The following is a 16,598-nucleotide window of genomic DNA, read 5'->3' on the forward strand; positions in this document are numbered from 1 at the left end:
AGCAAATTATATGCAATAATCCCTTTCCACTCTTTTTTTCTATAAATGGATATGTATTTGTTTGTACTTGTTTTATGCCTCTGAAGAAGGTCCGGTTTGGATTGGAAGCTAAGGCCACCTACCCTATTCATTATTAATAATGCAAATTAGATACATTTAATGTAAATTAGATACATATATTACTGATAATTAGGTACATATAATTATGCAAGTAGATACATATAACGCAAATCAGAATTACCATAATCATTGAGACAGTGTGCCTTGTTTTCTAATTGACGAAACAACAGCTATAATTGGAAATATATAATATTGCCCTTACTGCTCAAAAAAATAATATGAAAATTTGACTGTTCAGTCCGTATCCATATTAAAATAAAATGTGTTTATGGTTAAAATTGTTTTTACAAACAACTCGTTCAGCTTCATAGGAGTAAGAGATTGCCTAGTTTAAAATGTTATTAGATTGTTTCTCGGGTTTGATAGAACCTATTTTAAATACAACGGACACTATTGGTAATTGTCAAAGACCAGTTTTCTCACTTGCTGTATCTTAACATATGCATAAAAGAACAAACCTGTGAAAATTTGAGCTCAATTGGTCATTGAAGTTGCGAGATAACAAAGAAAGAAATAAACACTCTTGCCACACGAAGTTGTGTGCTTTCAGATGCTTGATTTCGAGACCTCAAAATCTAATTCTGAAATCAAATATGTGGAAAATTACTTCATTCTCGAAAACTAGTACATTACTTCAGAGGGAACCGTTTCTCACAATGTTTTATACTATCAACCTCCCCCAATTACTCGTTACCAAGTAAGGTTTTATGCTAATAGTTATTTTGAGTAATTATTGCCTTTAAAATGGTTTGATATAGTTTGTTTTAGATAAACTACAGGTTCTAAACCCAAACAGTCTAACAACCATTATTGACAAATAACTATGATTGTTTTATTATTATCATGAATTTATGAATAAAATTACTATCCCAGGATGAAATAATATGGAACCATGTGACTTAACCTGTTTTAACATTATATAGGGGGAAAGGGCCAAATGAGAAAGTAATACAAAGCTCAACAAGTGCGAACATCAAGGCTATTGTCCATGGATAAATAATAACAAAAGTCTTATTTATTTGTTTTGAATGAACTGTTTTAGTTTGCACACCCAGCCCCTTTAAAAACCATACACAGTAAGAAAGACACAAATACAAAGTTTCCTTACTTGCAAATAATAGCCACGGCTAGTTTTAGTTTGAACAAAATAACAAATAAATAACAGAAATTAATTATAAAACAGAAGCTATTTTATTCAATTTGAAAAAGTGAATAGAACTCGCTTTAAAAGTATCATACATAGGTCTTCACACTCTCAAAATACTTATTATTAAATTAGTTTATTATTAATCTTTTTAATTATTATCAATAGGTGATACAGGAATGTTTGTAATATTATTTACTCAGTGAGCATAACCCTTCCTTCTCCAAATGAATCGCGCAAAAGTCAGTAATTCAGTTGTCAATGACTACACTGGAATTATAATGACATTTTCTTGAAATCAACAAGGGCAAACCGCCAGCTAAAATCCCTTTGTAGTTATGATGAATACATGGAAGTGGGGGCAAGCCAAGCCACAATTCCCGTCAATGTTTAACTACCCAGGACTGTTATAGTCAATAAACGTACTATTTGCACTTTCGCTGTTACCTCTCAAATGAATCATGAGTGTAATTTGATAAGGTGTGATGATTGAAAGTGATTGATAGAATTAAAGTTGGGTTTTTGTTGCTTTCTGGCAATATAACCAATGACCAATCAAAGTGCATTGCGTTGTATTCCGTAGGCCTAGCGATACACAGTATCCGGGAGAGGTTGTTATGCGGTTTATATAAACCCAGGACTGGTCAATTTAGATACTACAGCCTTGTGGCACTAGTGCGCGTGCAGCTATAGATGTATGCTCTATAAAACTTGTTGAGAAACATCTTACGTTTCAATCAGTTGATGTTCCTCAATACAGGCCATTAATTTGTGTGCTGGACAAACCAAACTTTTTATGGTACAGAAATCTTGGGACAGAACAATGAGTTTTCTCAATGTCTTAATGGCAATAATGGCGGCCATGACTGGAATGGGAGTAGATGCGGAATGTGCCACGCCCTACTGCCCACCACCATGGCACGGCTTTGAAGGCAATTGTTACCAGTTTATTGATCTTCAGAAGTCATGGCTTGAAGCTGAGAAATACTGCCAGATGTTATCCCACCCAGGCAAGATGGTTCATCTAGCATCCATTCACAGTAGCAAGGAGGATGCCTTCATCGGCAGTTTGGTCAAGTCTTTAAAGCATTCCAAGAAAACGAAGGCAGATAAGGGCGAGTCTTATTGGATCGGTTACCATGACATTGGACACGAGAGTGTGCATCAATGGGTTGATGAGACGGCTGCTGTCTACTGCAATTGGGCTACAGGCGAACCTAATAACAACCCTGAGAGTGAGAACTGCGTGGAGAAGTACAAACAATATGCATCTCAAAAATGGAATGATTTTGACTGTAACGCAAAACGACAGTTTGTCTGCAAATTGTGAACACTTGCGCCGTATCATCTCCCGTTGATGATGAAACGGTGCTCATCACTACATGTACTAGAACTTGTCTGCATTTCTATTTGTGACATAAGAGACGTAGGTCTGAATGTGCAATTCATTACCAATATTTATAGGGAGTTGTAGTTTATTTGCTGCTTTGTTAGTAATTTTTGTTTTGAATAACGGGAAATCCGAAAAGAGTGCAATAATTTTTGTACAAAGTCGCACTTCACGAAATCAGAACCTAGTTATTATTTTAAAGCAAACACCTCTCCCGTTTTCACATAGACCAAAATTTTGTGATCTCACTTAAAGGCACTGGACACTATTGGTAATTACAACAACAAAAAAGGAATAACTGTAAGCATAAAATCTTACTTGGAACAAGCAGAGAGCTGTTGATAGTATAAAACATTGCGAGGAACGGCTCCCTCTGAAGAGTAGTTTTTGAGAGAGGTAATTTTTGATTTCCCAACATTAAAAGTTTTTAGGTGTGAACCCCTTTTTAGGCTTTTACTCAAGGAAGAGCAGCTGCAAGATTAGTCGGTTGTTAGACTTCGTACAGCATGGCGTTTGGTCTTGTTTTCCTGTTGAAAGTTTGGTCACGTGTCTCAAGCCACGCAATGTGGAACATTTTGTCCAACATGATGGGTCACCTTTGAGGAGTACTATGGATGGGCTCAACAAAGCACTGAATTGGAATTATGCTGAGCGATATTATCACACATTATCACAACCTGGTAAAGATGGTGAGTCTTGCATCTAACCACAGTAGAGGAGAAGATGACTTTATTGCCGAGTATGTCTACTATAGTGTCTGGACTTTCTACAACTTCAGGCTTCTGGATCAAGTTCATGGCGTAGAAAAGGAAGATGTATCAATTCAAATGGACGCATTCTGTGGCAGAACTAAATAATCTTAATGAACACTGTGTAGAAAGGTTCGTGTATGTCCCGGGAGTGGAATGATATCTCATGCAGCCATACATTGGGATTTGTTTGCAAAACGTAAATCCATATTTACAACTTTTGTCATCATAAACATTGGTGGCTGCCTCAAAACAGAGGTTGGCCAGCCTACTGAAACAGGACTCATACACGTTAATTAACCACATGGCGCCGGTGTCGCATTTAATTATGTCCTCTATGCAATACTATCCGAAGGACATTTTTGCATATGCAATAATGTCCGCCCGGACGCTGCTGCATATTGCAATTGTGTCCGCCCGGACACATTTGCATCTGCAGTTGTGTCCGCCCCGTGCAAAACCGTCCTTGCAGTAAATTAAACGCCCTTGGTCGACGGAACACGCTCGCCATTTTTTACCATCTAAGTGCATGGTCATGAATGACATGGGAAATGTTCGGCCGTTGGGTCATGTACTAGACTTGATTCAAGTCCCATTCTCGTACGAGAGTTCCTTAAGCATAATGCGCGCTCGCCGTCAAAATATGGTCCCGAGAATGCGGAACAGGTTTTGGAAAGCAGAACATCACAAAAAAATAGTTTCCTGGGGATGGCACGGGATTGGGTAATTGGGACTTGAGTAAAGTCTGGTCATGTACATCTCCGCCGGACGGTTTTTGCATTATAACCCGGGACACGAAGTATGCAAAAGTGTCCGGAGCGGATAGTATTGCATGGCGGAGACAATTGCATCTGACACCGGCATAAAACGTCTCGAGGTGGCGGTGAAACTTTCGTCTCAAACGTAGCCTTCACGTGCTGTGGAAGCCCCCCCCCCCCCCCCCCCCCATTCGGCAAGTTCCTTCAACCAAAGTGACTCTTTTATAACACTCCCGTGACTTTCATGACCTGGTATTAAAGTTGCATGGTCTGATTTTCGCCGAATGAATTTTTACAGATGATGCTGTTTGCAAACGAAAAACAAACAATCTCTTTTTTGTACTAAGCCCTGTGCCACGAGCAACCACCCGAAATCAAGTATTTTGTTGATGTTTGTTGTTGTTTGTTAATGACCACTTTAATGGCGGATTTCTTGTGTGCTATTGAAGTTGAAGCAAGATATAAAAAATAAATAGAAATGTGTTTGAAACAAATTTAGGCCGATCTCTTCTAAAAATTAGTGACAAGTTGATCGGACATGAATCTCGGCTGATAGGCCCATGAGTGTATTTAGGAAGTAATTTAGACTGCATGTTATCTGGACTAGATAATACTCCTACGTTGTGGAGAGGATGTGCTGTGTTGACATTTTATTTTAAACCCCATGATCAAATGATCAAAGTTCAGATTGTGTATTGAGCAATGTGTGTACAATAAAATGTAACTAGTGCTGTCTGATTAAACTCCATCCCAATTGGTTGTAAAGTGTTCTAAGAAAAGGTTTTTTATAAACACAACAATGTTCACCTTCATTGTGGCAGTCTTAACAGCCTGTGTCAGCGGATACTGGCTTGGGCAACGGGTGATTGGATTTTATTTCAGAAAGCGCTTGGATCCATGGGGTAAAGCAGTTCTCGTTTCTGGTTGTGATACGGGCTTCGGTAACGCCCTGGCTAGTCGACTTCATGGTCTTGGATTCACCGTGTTTGCTGGGTGTTTGGACTCCAAATGCGAGGGGGCTCTAAAGCTGGTGAAGGAGGCTAAACAAGTGGAACGAGATGACGGAAGATCGAAAAGACCACGTATGAAGGTGATTCAGATGGACATTTGCAACGATAAGGAAGTCGCTGAAAGTGTGAGGACTGTTTCAAGTTTACTACCAAAGGATACAGGTAACGTATTATCCCACTCTCATTGTCTGTGCCTTTCCGTTGGAAATGTTTCAACATAATAACCCAAACACTCTAACAAACACAAATAATGGGAGGGAGTTTTCTTGATACAATACTCTTTTTCTTTTAAACTGATAACACTTGACCCTTTAATTCCTGCAGGATTGTGGGGTATCGTCAACAATGCTGGTCTGTCGACCTTCGGAGAGGTGGAGTGGTGCAATTTGGAAATGTTTCAACGTGTAGCTGACGTCAACATATGGGGAGGGGTCAGAGTGGTGAAAGCGTTCCTTCCACTCATCCGAAGAGCAAAGGGTGAGTACCAAATAAAAATACAAAAAAGAACTCAAAAAAGCTTGTGTTTTGTCTGAAGGTTTTGTTTCAAAATCAATATTTTATGTGTCTAACCCAACAGGTCGAATTGTCCAAATGACCAGTGGCCTTGCTCGTCAAGGTCACCCTGGACGTTCCTGTTACGTCCTCTCCAAGTATGCCATGGAAGGCTTCTCTCAGTGTCTGAGGTATGAGATGCGGCGATGGGGTGTACACGTTAGTATCATCGAACCTGGAAACTTCATTGCTGCAACAGGGATCTTTACACCAGAGAAGATCCGGCAAATCGCCAATAAGATGTGGGATGGGATGAGTGAAGTGACAAGGCAAGCATACGGCAAGGAGGCATTCGATGCTCAGGTGGAAACCATGAGTTATTATAGTGGAGTGGGAACCACAGACACCGCGCCTGTTGTAGATGCTATGGTGGCGGCATTAACAGATTCACAGCCCAGGATTCGGTACGAGCCTAAGGACTGGTACTGGAGACTACGGACTTTTGTAATGTCAATATTGCCTCAAGAAATTGGTGATTGGTTCTACTATTAGGTAGTATATTAATACTTTGAACGCATCGATAATCAGACATATATATCCCACAACCCACTCAACTCCGTTACCCCACACCTCACAATACATGCCTAATAATAATGGGCTGGATAAAGACGGTGGGCTTGTCAATAAGACTACTGATTAATATAAATTAAAGACACTAGACACTTTTGGTAATTGTCAAAGACCAGTCTTCTCACCTGGTGTATCTCAACATATGCATGAAATAACAAACCTGTGAAAATGTGAGCTCAATCGGTCGTCGAATTTGCGAGATAATAATGAAAGAGAAAACACCCTTGTTACACGAAGTTGTGTGCTTTCAGACGCTTGATTTCAATACCTCAAATTCTAAACTTGAGGTCTCGACGCGGAAAATTACTTCATTCTCAAAAACTACGTCACTTCAGAGGATGCCGTTTCTCACGATGTTTTATACTATCAACAGCTCCCCATTACTCGTTACCGCAAGTAAGGTTTTATGCTAATAATTATTTTGAGTAAATACCAATAGTGTCCACTGCCTTTAATTTATGTGGAAATGATAAGCAACACAAAATGTGTTACGTTTCATATACAACTCATTGTAATGTGATAATTATAAAAAAAGGAAATAAATTGTTATTTTTTTAGCTTGAATAAAAATAATCAGCGTAGTTTGTTTTCTTTAGGGGGCCGCTTGACAAGGTTTGATTGACCACTAACTTTGAAATTATTGTGATCGACTGGTTCGTCTTGACTAGAATGGTATGGCCTTTATTTTACACTTCTTTTGAGCAAGATCACGCACCACGTAGGCCTAAATAGCCCTGCCGCCTAAAATATCGCCTCATGGGGATTTTAATTATTGTCAACGTCGTCTGCTAATACACCGTTAAACTTAAAGAGCGCCCTCCATCGAATAGGATGTTGAGCCAGGCACTGAAAAACTACGTCAGTTGCAGCAGACCAATCATAAAGCAGAAAATTAAGAACTTTGTAAAAGTGCCTGTCTTATTTTTTTTGCGGACGATAATTTGTCCGTCGTCGTCGCGTCCGGCCGGCACGTACGCGCCATCGTCCATAATATCGTATCGCACTAGCTGGTTGAGTGGATTCAGTTGTGTGAAGCGAGCGAAGTGACGATTTTCCCGGTCCAAGGTAATCACCAACAGTGTCGCAGTGAGTAATAACAAAATGTTTATGATTATTTTACGCTCTTATTGTTTTCTTTCTCCATGACCATGAATGACAGTAGTAGCACCTCTCAGTTTACGCAGTACCGTAGTACTTCTAGTAGTTTGCTTGTACTGTAGACTGGACCGAGTGACAGTGTATAACACAAGCTGTTAATTTTAAGCGTAAGTGAAACAGTGTTGTTTGTTTATAAAGTCGCTTCATTTAACACAACATTTGTCACGTTTTGAACTGAACCCCCCCCCCCACATTATCTACTAAAACAAACAGAAACACTAGGTATAGTCCTTTGCCCTAGTTCTCAACTTACATGTAGGCTAAAAAAACTCTATATGAATATTTTTATCACACCATTAAACTGCAATGTCGCCCTCATGCGACAGAAACTGAACGACTGAAAGGTTTATCACATGCAGTCACTGTGTAACAGACCAGACAAGACTGCCGACTACCCAAGTGAAAGTATCACTGCAAAAAAAATAAAAAAAATAAAATGCTAACACATCAAACGATAACCAATTATACAAGTAATGTTTGCCTTTATAGTTTCATGTGTGTTCGTACTCCTACTCCTTGGAATTCGGCATCAGACTATTTAGATTATTCTTGGTATTCTATATTTTTACCTGATTTTGAATCTGAAAACTCACTAAATTCAAATGACACAATAGAAATAAATAGAATTTTCTTAAAGGCAATGGACACTATTGGTAATTACTCAAAATAATTATTAGCATAAAACCTTTCTTGGTGACGAGTAATGGGGAGAGGTTGATGGTATACAACATTGTAAAAAACAGCTCCCTCTGAAGTGCCATAGTTTTTGAGAAAGAAGTAATTTTCAACGAATTTGTTTTTGAGACCTCAGATTTAGAACTTGAGGTCTCAAAATCAACCATCTAAATGCACACAACTTTGTGTGACACAGGGTTATTTTTCTTTCATGATTATCTCGCAACTTCGATGACCGATTGAGCTCAATTTTTCACAGGTTTGTTATTGTAAGCATGTTTAGATACACCAACTGTGAAGGCTAGTCTTTGACAATTACCAATAATGTCCACATCCTCTAAACCATCTACAAAGTCAGGTCCAGTTAATTAAGGCCCTTGGTAGCTTTGTTGGTGAATGGTGACTTAGCTTGGGATCCCCTTAAGACTGTAGTCTGGGGTCGATATCTATTAAAGGTAGTGGTCAATATTGGTAATTACTCAAAATAATTGTTGTCATAAAACCTTTCTTGATTAGGAGTAATGGGGAGAGGTTGATAGTATAAAACATTGTGAGAAAAAGCTCCCTTTGAAGTGACGTAGTTTTCGAGAAAGAAGTAACTTTCCACGAATTTAATTTCCGGACCTCAGACTTAGCATTTGAGGTCTCGAAATCAAGCATCTGAAAGCACACAACTTCGTATGACAATGGTATTTTTTCATTCATAGTTACCTCGCAACTCTGACAACCAATCGAGCTCAAATTTTCACAGGTTTGTTTTTACGCACATGTTGAGATACACCAAGTGAGAACACTGGTCTTTGACAATATTACCAAGTGTCTTTAAAGCTGTGTACAACTAATAATCTAATAGATTTGCATTCACCAGCATAGTTAATGAAAATGTGCATGCAATGCATGCTGAAAGGCTATGGATATTGGCTGCAAGTCCTGCATAGCATGTACACATGTGCACTTTTCCATTGTTTTTTAATTTTATCAAAGATAGCGATCAATGTCGCCATAACAATCCAGCTTGTTTTGTATTGCTAAGAAAAGTTTTATGTCACAACACAATTCACTATGCCGATACCGATATTGACAATTCAGCATTTAAGATTAACCCGAGTACCTTGTGAACTCGAGCCCAGGTCTTTGTTTCCACTCGGTGAAGGAGTTCATATATCCACAAAATACAACAGAGAACATTTTCCCTCTCAAGGAATGTTTCAGTTGTCTTCAGTCAAAATTGATTACCCAACTTTTAAACGCAGTTTAGAGGATGGGAATAAATCTACCCCCAAAACCAATAATATTGTATCCATCAAAAGCTCTCCAGTAGATTTGACTCAAGAGTAAACATTCACACATTTGTGAAAAAATTAGTGTGACAAATGAATAACGTTTGATTTGAGTTGATATAAATGTTTCAGTATCTTTCAATTAAATGGGTGTCAAAAGATTGCAGTTTCTAAATCATCAAGAATCACACCACATTTCACTCCAAGTTTCTTTGTAAGTTGAGATTCAATAAATTTTATTTTCAAAATTAATACAAAAAATTACTTTCAACTTCAAACTAGTTGGTTGGTCTTTATAAAAATACTAATCCTACAACTGTTCTTATCTTCAAGTACGCACTAATCCTCCAATCAGGTTGGCAGAATGGAGTGGTGATAAAAACCTATATTGCACGGCTAATATCACTGTTCTAATGTCACGCGTCAAGTTTGCTTGAAGATAAATACGTTATCACACGCGCGCTCGTGGAAATATGGAAAATATAGCGCGTCTGCGTCCCATATCCAACTCGGCCTTCGGCCTCGTTGGATATGGGCACAGAAGCGCTATATTTTTCCGTATTCCACTCGCGCTTGTGTGATAACTTATAATAGCTGGCTTTATACTTATAGACTATGTAAGTCATGCGCATATTGGAACATATGGACCTGTAAAAGGTTGCGAGTTTGTTTCCTTCATGCCTTAAAGCACTGAACGTGTCACCCAATGGTCCCACAAATGTTTGAAAACAACCTAGTAGCCTATCTTTAACAAGAAAATACATTCAGCCTATATGTATGCACAAGGTTGATTGAATTCTCAAAACCCTGCATGCCTTTAAGAGCGTTGTAGACAGTCCAGTATTGCTCACTAAAACTAAGTGGACACTTGAATAACAGTATTAGGAGCCTCTTTATAATTTTCTCCTTACAAACCAATGACAACTGAGCGAATATAGGTTCTAAGCGCCCAAATAAACATGTGTAAAATTTAACACCCCATGGTTCAACTGTATACAGTATATGTGCTAAGATTGACAATTTAAATGTACTAACAACTTACACAGCATCAAGATGCTCATGTAGGAAACTTCCCATTCACAGGCCTGGAATTTCATTTTTGAGTGAATTTCATCTTTTTGAGGGCAAGGCCATTTTTTAAAGGGCACTTCCTTTGGAAAATCTGAAAGTCTCTGGAAAACTTTTGAAGGAACACCAAGACAAAAGAGGCAAGCAATGGTCTCCGTGTCAATCCAGGCGTGCATGCTATAAGAGGCAAGCAATGGTCTCCGTGTCATTCCAGGCGTGCATGCTATTTTATGCATGAAATGTTTTGTGTTTTTTTGAGAAATGAGTAAACAAAGTTTTGATCCTGCAAGTCTGAATCCTGATGTTTGAAAACCATGATGGAGTTTATACTATTGTAACATGACTTCGCTCTTGAAATTTCACGTTTTATGTTTAGTCACACAAACTACAGAAATTTGGTCTTTGACCCTTAAATATGTTGGCGAGCCTAGTATTATATCCATCCAAATTGACACCCTGAACTTTGTTATAAGATCAATCAAGTAATGACTAAATCTATCTTACAAATGGTTTTACAATGTGATGAATAATAAGCAATAGACCTACGGAATAATAAGCCATAAATGCAAACATTTGCAACACATTTTGATGATTATACTTGCCTGGTTAAAAGTTCATCATGACAATTTTGAAATAATTTTGTGAAGATATTTAGCGGAAAGTTTCACCAAAAATAAAAGAAAGATAATACAAAAATTAAAGCTAATCAAATCATGACTTAGAGATTGATTCAAACTGCAATTATATAAAAAACAGCAAAATATGTATACATGAACCAAGAATTTTCAACAGAAAAAAACATAACTATTTGTATCAATCCAAAATATACATTTAAATCAAAATAATAATAAAAAAGGAAAGATTTATTTTCCAATCACAAAATTGCCACTTAACTACACATTATTCATCAGATGACAGCCATTTTAAAATGGTTGTCTAATTAGGGTCAATTATAAAACAACACTCCTCATTAAGTAGCTTGCAAATTATACAAAGACCATTATTAAGTTGTATTTGCTATAAAACTTGTGTAAAGCAACCGATGACTTTCAGAGATCACATGATTATTGTAAGAAATATACTGTATTTATAGACACTGACAAAATCAAAATGTGATATAAAAATAACAACAGTACAGTATTGGTAAGAAATGAGGTTAATATTCATGATCCTTACTTAATTTGTTTGGAAAACAGCAATGTGAGTGACATCTGTTTATTTTGAATCTCTGACTTACAGTGAGTTGTAAAGTTTTTGCTTATAACCCTTACAAGCACTGAATACCCAGTGCGTTCAAGGGGTCCATTCCTTGGCAAAACCCCTCAAATCAACATTTGGGAAAAACAAGTACAAAGATGAGCTGTTTTGCCATTAAACACAGGAAGAACCTGTAAAAGCTGAGATAGGACATTTACATTTAAACATGCTAAAAAACATATGGTGGCAGTGTAAGCACTCTATGTAATCCACCATTACATAAACTGCCAAATGTGTAGACGTTTGAGATCGATCGGCCATCTGGGTCACGAGAAAATAGTGAAAACCGATTACACATTTGCATGACATCCATGGAAGAAAAAAAAAATGAATAAAACGCTAACTGAGCGATAAACTCAGTTGGGATTATAACCAGCAACCCTCACTTTATAGAGAAGATGCCTGACCTACAGTAGACAACATACAGTTCTTATCACAGTTAACACACACAATATAGTAGTCTTAAGGCCGACTTATAGTCGGTCCGGCGATGGAAATCTTGACGAGCGATTAAAAAAGACACAGTTTTTAGGCCTCAGCGATGACTATAAACTGTGTTTTTTAGGATCGTGCGTCAAGAGATTCCATCCCGCGACCGACTATAAACCGACCTTTACATTCCCAATCCAATTACTATTAAATAATTTACACATGGATTTCAAACACAATCAGTTATCATTGAAGATTGCTTTTTCATTTTCCACAAGTTTGTCTAATCAAAGAGACGAATATCATAAAAAATCCTGTTGTGACCCTTGACGATGTGGTCTTCCAATACGAGAACTAATTTACAAATACACCGTACCTGGAATACATTACTGAGGTCCGACTGTATGATCAGAGTGGTTTTACATGGCAATGTTTGAATAAAATGTGCATAAAGGAATTTAATTTGATACAGAATACATGTTGCAACTTATATAGAAATTAACTCAAAGGATTGCTTGTCTAGATACAAAATTATTTTACTCAAATAGTTATTTTTGTATATCATGCAATAGAGTAGTCAATCCAGCTTCAAAGTTCAGTTCAGTACAATTGCCAATTCCTCAATCAATAGCCCTATGAATACAATGTTAGCAATTTGATACACAAAATGCAGGAAACTGAATATCAAAATGAGTTGTATGACATATGAGATGGAATGTTGATTAGAGATAATTAAGTTCCACAAATTAAAGACAATAAACTAATTCAATAAAATGAATCTTCAGATTAATATGGAATGTTCCTTGATAAACCAACCAACTTAAACCCTTCAAAATCCAATTGCATGTTTTGTTTGATTCCATTGGACTGAGGATTGTACTACTAGTAATCTGATTGAATGCTTTCCTCATCAATGTCTAGAGTTAGAATATGTAATGAAGAGTGGTGCAGGATTCTACCAGTAGAAAATAATTAATGGAGCCATGGTTGATGCAGTTTAAGTACGATGATCTATGTACATAGAAAGTTTAATGCATTTAATCTAATATATAGACAGTGATTATTACAAAAACTGAGTTTGTATAGCTGCTGAATTCACATCATACTTAGAACACTACTGTAAAAAAATGTCTCTACAACTACTGCCTAAAAGTGATTCAAATATTGAAATATATATTACTTTTCATGAATCTTCTGATTTGCTTAAACTGGAATCAGGAATATATATATTTCATTATTATTAAAGGTTGTTTATGAAAATGTATGATATTTAATTCCTTTAATTTCTTACTTCGGATAAATCTCTCTGTTAAAAAAATACTTGTATGTTATACAATATATAAAAGCCTTCACTTATTCATCATAAACTTAAAGCCATTGGACCCTTTCGGTACAGAACAAAAAAAAGTTCACAGATTTACAAATAACTTACAGGGTTTCAGAAGGTAGTGGTGAAATACTTCCTTTGAAATATTATTCCTTGAAATGCTTTACTTTTTGAGAAAACAGTAAAACAATGTCAAATCTCGTTAACGAGAATTACAGATTTATTTTAAACACATGTCATGACACGGTGAAACGCGCGGATACAAGGGTGGGTTTTCCCGTTATTTTCTCCCGACTCCGATGACCGATTAAGCCCAAATTTTCACAGGTTTGTTATTTGATATAGAAGTTGTGATACACGAAGTGTGGGCCTTGGACAATACTGTTTACTGAAAGGGTCCAATGGCTTTAAAATGCATCCAAAATATTTACATTTTGTCTTGGTTTGATGTAATTTTGAAAATATGTCTTCACCAAAATTGGGCTGGAATACTTTTGATTAAATGGTCCTGAAAAATAATTGGAAAGTCTCATAAGTATAAAAAGAGTATCTGGTTTTTGGTCTATAATGGAGAGTTTTGTATCTGGGTAACAAAAACAGTAGTAGCTTATGCACCCAGTTTCATAAAGCTGCTTAAGCACACATTCTTGCTAAGCACAGAAACATCTTGTTTAGATGAAAACAGGTTACCAGCCAAACTTCTCTCAAGTTTGCATCGTTACAACTGAAGCCCATTAATATTTTGCTTAGCAAAGAAACTTGCTTAAAAGGGCATGTTTTCTGCTTTTAAACAGCTGTATGAAATTGGCCACAGGTGTCGAAAACTCCAGTCTAAAAAAAACTTAAGTACTACAATGGTTTTGTAAAAAGTCTCACAGATGACCAATGGTAGTTTCCATATAAAGAAATTGACGTCATGCATAATTACTGTACATGTGATATAAGCATCATGCGACAGTAAACTAACCTTTGATATTGACCATTTTGTACTTCCCAACTTCCTGTTGAACTTAACTCCCCAAATTTCTCCTGACCTTTACTCCCCGACATTTTCCTGACCGTTACTCCCAAATTTCCTCCTGACCTTTACTCCCCATTAACTCCTGACCTTTACTCCCCATCTTTCTCGTGACCTTTACTCCCCAACTTCCTCTTCTGCCTCTCCTTCTTGCCAGTCTACTTCCTGTTTCTTGATGAGAGCTTCCAGCATTCCTTCAATACGATCGTTCTGAACTCTGAGCATCTTCAGTCGATATTTCACATTCTTTACAGTGTCTGTCAGATCATCTTGCTGCATTTTAATTTCCTCAAGCTTTGTCTACAACAAATGAGCAAGAAAATAATTTGATATCCACATCTTCTTTTCCCCTAATTCACAAAATTATCACTCCCTATGTATTGCTTATTTTGATGGATGGGGTGCTGCAGTGAATAACAGGCAGATGCTTTGAATTACACTTGAGTCTATCTGGTTTGATGTTGAATTGATGGGTTCTTTGGTAATTGAAGGCTCTATGACCATAATATGGGTTAAATTGGTAGATCACAAGGACATCAATGTCAAGTATGCATCTTCCATAAAAATAGTCAGCACGATGCAAGTAACAACAGGTCTACAACCAATGGTGTTGCAGTTTAAAATATAGTCTTCAGTTAGCCCCAAAGCAGTATCCTCTCCAAGTACCAAGGCAACCCAGATTCTTAACTAGACACAATTAATATCCTTACTGGAATGAACCAGTTGTTAGAATATAAATATACATCCCATGTAAACAACGATGTTTAACAGCTTTAAATACATGAGTTTCCCTTGGCATTTGATTACAGCCTGTTATCTTACCATGGGTGGATTGAGTGCAGTGTTTATAGCATCACCAATAAGCTCTTCCCGTCCAGAATACCAATTATAGAACTTTGCCCATATAGTTCTACTTTGTTGGTTTGGATAAACAGTCAGTTTCTTCATGATTGAACGTCTCCACATAAACATTGGTAAGGCTTCCTGTACCTCCATGGCTAGATTCACCTATCCAACACACAAAATAAAGCTGATTTATAAACATGTTGAACATTCCAAAAGTAACAATAACACTAGTATAAAGGTAAAGTGAATAATGTTAAAGGATGTATCCAGCAAATCAGTTCAAAATATTACATTGGTCAGTTTTTCTGAAATACAACTCATCTTCATGCTGTTGTTATAAAGGTGGTCTAGGTCACTGGACTCAATTTATTGTTGCGAAGTAGTCAGGGCATGGGATGATGACCATTATGCATGTGTCATAGAGCAACTTGGAGCAACACACTTCTCGTATTACTTTTCTTCACTCGGGGGTGGTACCTTTAAGGGTAGGTTTTATTGTATCAACTTAAGGGAGCTGAACTGGTTTAAAGGAATGAAGCAACTCAACCATCACATGGTTATGGTGTTCACTTACCATGAGCATCAAACATCATGCAGAAACTAAGTTAATATTTCTAAAGAAAATAATTAATCTAGAAATCCAAAAAGCCACCAGTGAATTTGGGTATAATAAGGATCTGCTGACTGACCTGCATACCAAGGCGTTGCAACTTGGCTTGTTCCTGGACTCCTTTGATGTCATCTACAGCCAGACCAACCTACATGTATGACAGGATGAAAAAGTGTACATAAATTCCTGTTGTAGACTTGGTTTCTGATGGTGTCACACCATTCACCAAGTACATCCCAATTCTTTCTATTCAGTGGGTGTTGACTTTATGGGGTTTTTAAGGGCAAGGGTACCAATGCATTTTCTCCTTGGTGAAAGGTACCTCTGTGAAAAAAATGTTAGACTTCTGATGGAACATTTCAAGGGTCACAAGGCAATGACCTGGGGCCACAGAGGCAATTCTGAAGCCTCAACCTGAAGACTACCTTAACTTCTTGTTTTCTTTCAAGGATGAAATCAGCATTGGCATTATGTAAGTGGCCCTTAGATTTGTGACTTACATCTAAGCTGGTTATTACTGTCTTCAAGAAAACTTGAATCCTTGATTCTCACTATATCAATCCATGGCAATGAGTTTGATACCTTACCATATTGCATGGTTCATTTCACATTCAGGGTATGTGCTATTTTAAGCTGT

The 16,598-nt window shown here is 37.3% G+C and overlaps 3 protein-coding genes across 3 annotated transcripts in view; 2 read left to right on the top strand and 1 right to left on the bottom strand.

Moving 5' to 3' along the window:
* Positions 1 to 2,117: 2,117 nt before the first annotated feature.
* LOC139946745 (snaclec A7-like) lies at positions 2,118 to 2,594 on the top strand. The gene has a single exon (XM_071944410.1). It carries the CDS (start codon positions 2,118 to 2,120, stop codon positions 2,592 to 2,594), a length of 477 nt encoding a protein of 158 aa, XP_071800511.1.
* Positions 2,595 to 4,866: 2,272 nt separating this feature from the next.
* On the top strand, positions 4,867 to 6,822 carry LOC139946909 (D-beta-hydroxybutyrate dehydrogenase, mitochondrial-like). The gene is made up of 3 exons (XM_071944688.1): positions 4,867 to 5,333; positions 5,496 to 5,648; positions 5,749 to 6,822. The coding sequence occupies exons 1-3, from the start codon at positions 4,961 to 4,963 to the stop codon at positions 6,213 to 6,215; spliced, it is 993 nt and encodes a 330-aa protein (XP_071800789.1). The 5' UTR covers positions 4,867 to 4,960; the 3' UTR covers positions 6,216 to 6,822.
* Positions 6,823 to 9,416: 2,594 nt separating this feature from the next.
* LOC139946890 (transient receptor potential cation channel subfamily A member 1-like) overlaps positions 9,417 to 16,598 on the bottom strand; it is a 31,760-nt gene continuing 24,578 nt past the window's right edge. Inside the window, exons 23-25 of the mRNA XM_071944656.1 lie at positions 16,041 to 16,109; positions 15,328 to 15,513; positions 9,417 to 14,805 (exon numbers count right to left, since the gene is read on the bottom strand). Of these exons, the coding sequence (XP_071800757.1) occupies positions 14,623 to 14,805; positions 15,328 to 15,513; positions 16,041 to 16,109 (438 nt within the window). The 3' untranslated portion in view covers positions 9,417 to 14,622. The remainder of the gene's footprint in view (positions 14,806 to 15,327; positions 15,514 to 16,040; positions 16,110 to 16,598) is intronic.

Source organism: Asterias amurensis, chromosome 14 (assembly GCF_032118995.1).
Source record: "Asterias amurensis chromosome 14, ASM3211899v1".
In the NCBI taxonomy this organism is placed as follows: domain Eukaryota; kingdom Metazoa; phylum Echinodermata; class Asteroidea; order Forcipulatida; family Asteriidae; genus Asterias; species Asterias amurensis.

Excerpts from the sequence above, each read along its gene's own strand:
- LOC139946745 (XM_071944410.1), top strand. The coding sequence starts at position 2,118 with ATGGCGGCCATGACTGGAATGGGAGTAGATGCGGAATGTGCCACGCCC.
- LOC139946909 (XM_071944688.1), top strand. The coding sequence starts at position 4,961 with ATGTTCACCTTCATTGTGGCAGTCTTAACAGCCTGTGTCAGCGGATAC. Across the intron at positions 5,334-5,495 it reads TTTACTACCAAAGGATACAG|GATTGTGGGGTATCGTCAAC; the intron begins GTAACGTATTAT and ends TAATTCCTGCAG. Across the intron at positions 5,649-5,748 it reads ACTCATCCGAAGAGCAAAGG|GTCGAATTGTCCAAATGACC; the intron begins GTGAGTACCAAA and ends CTAACCCAACAG.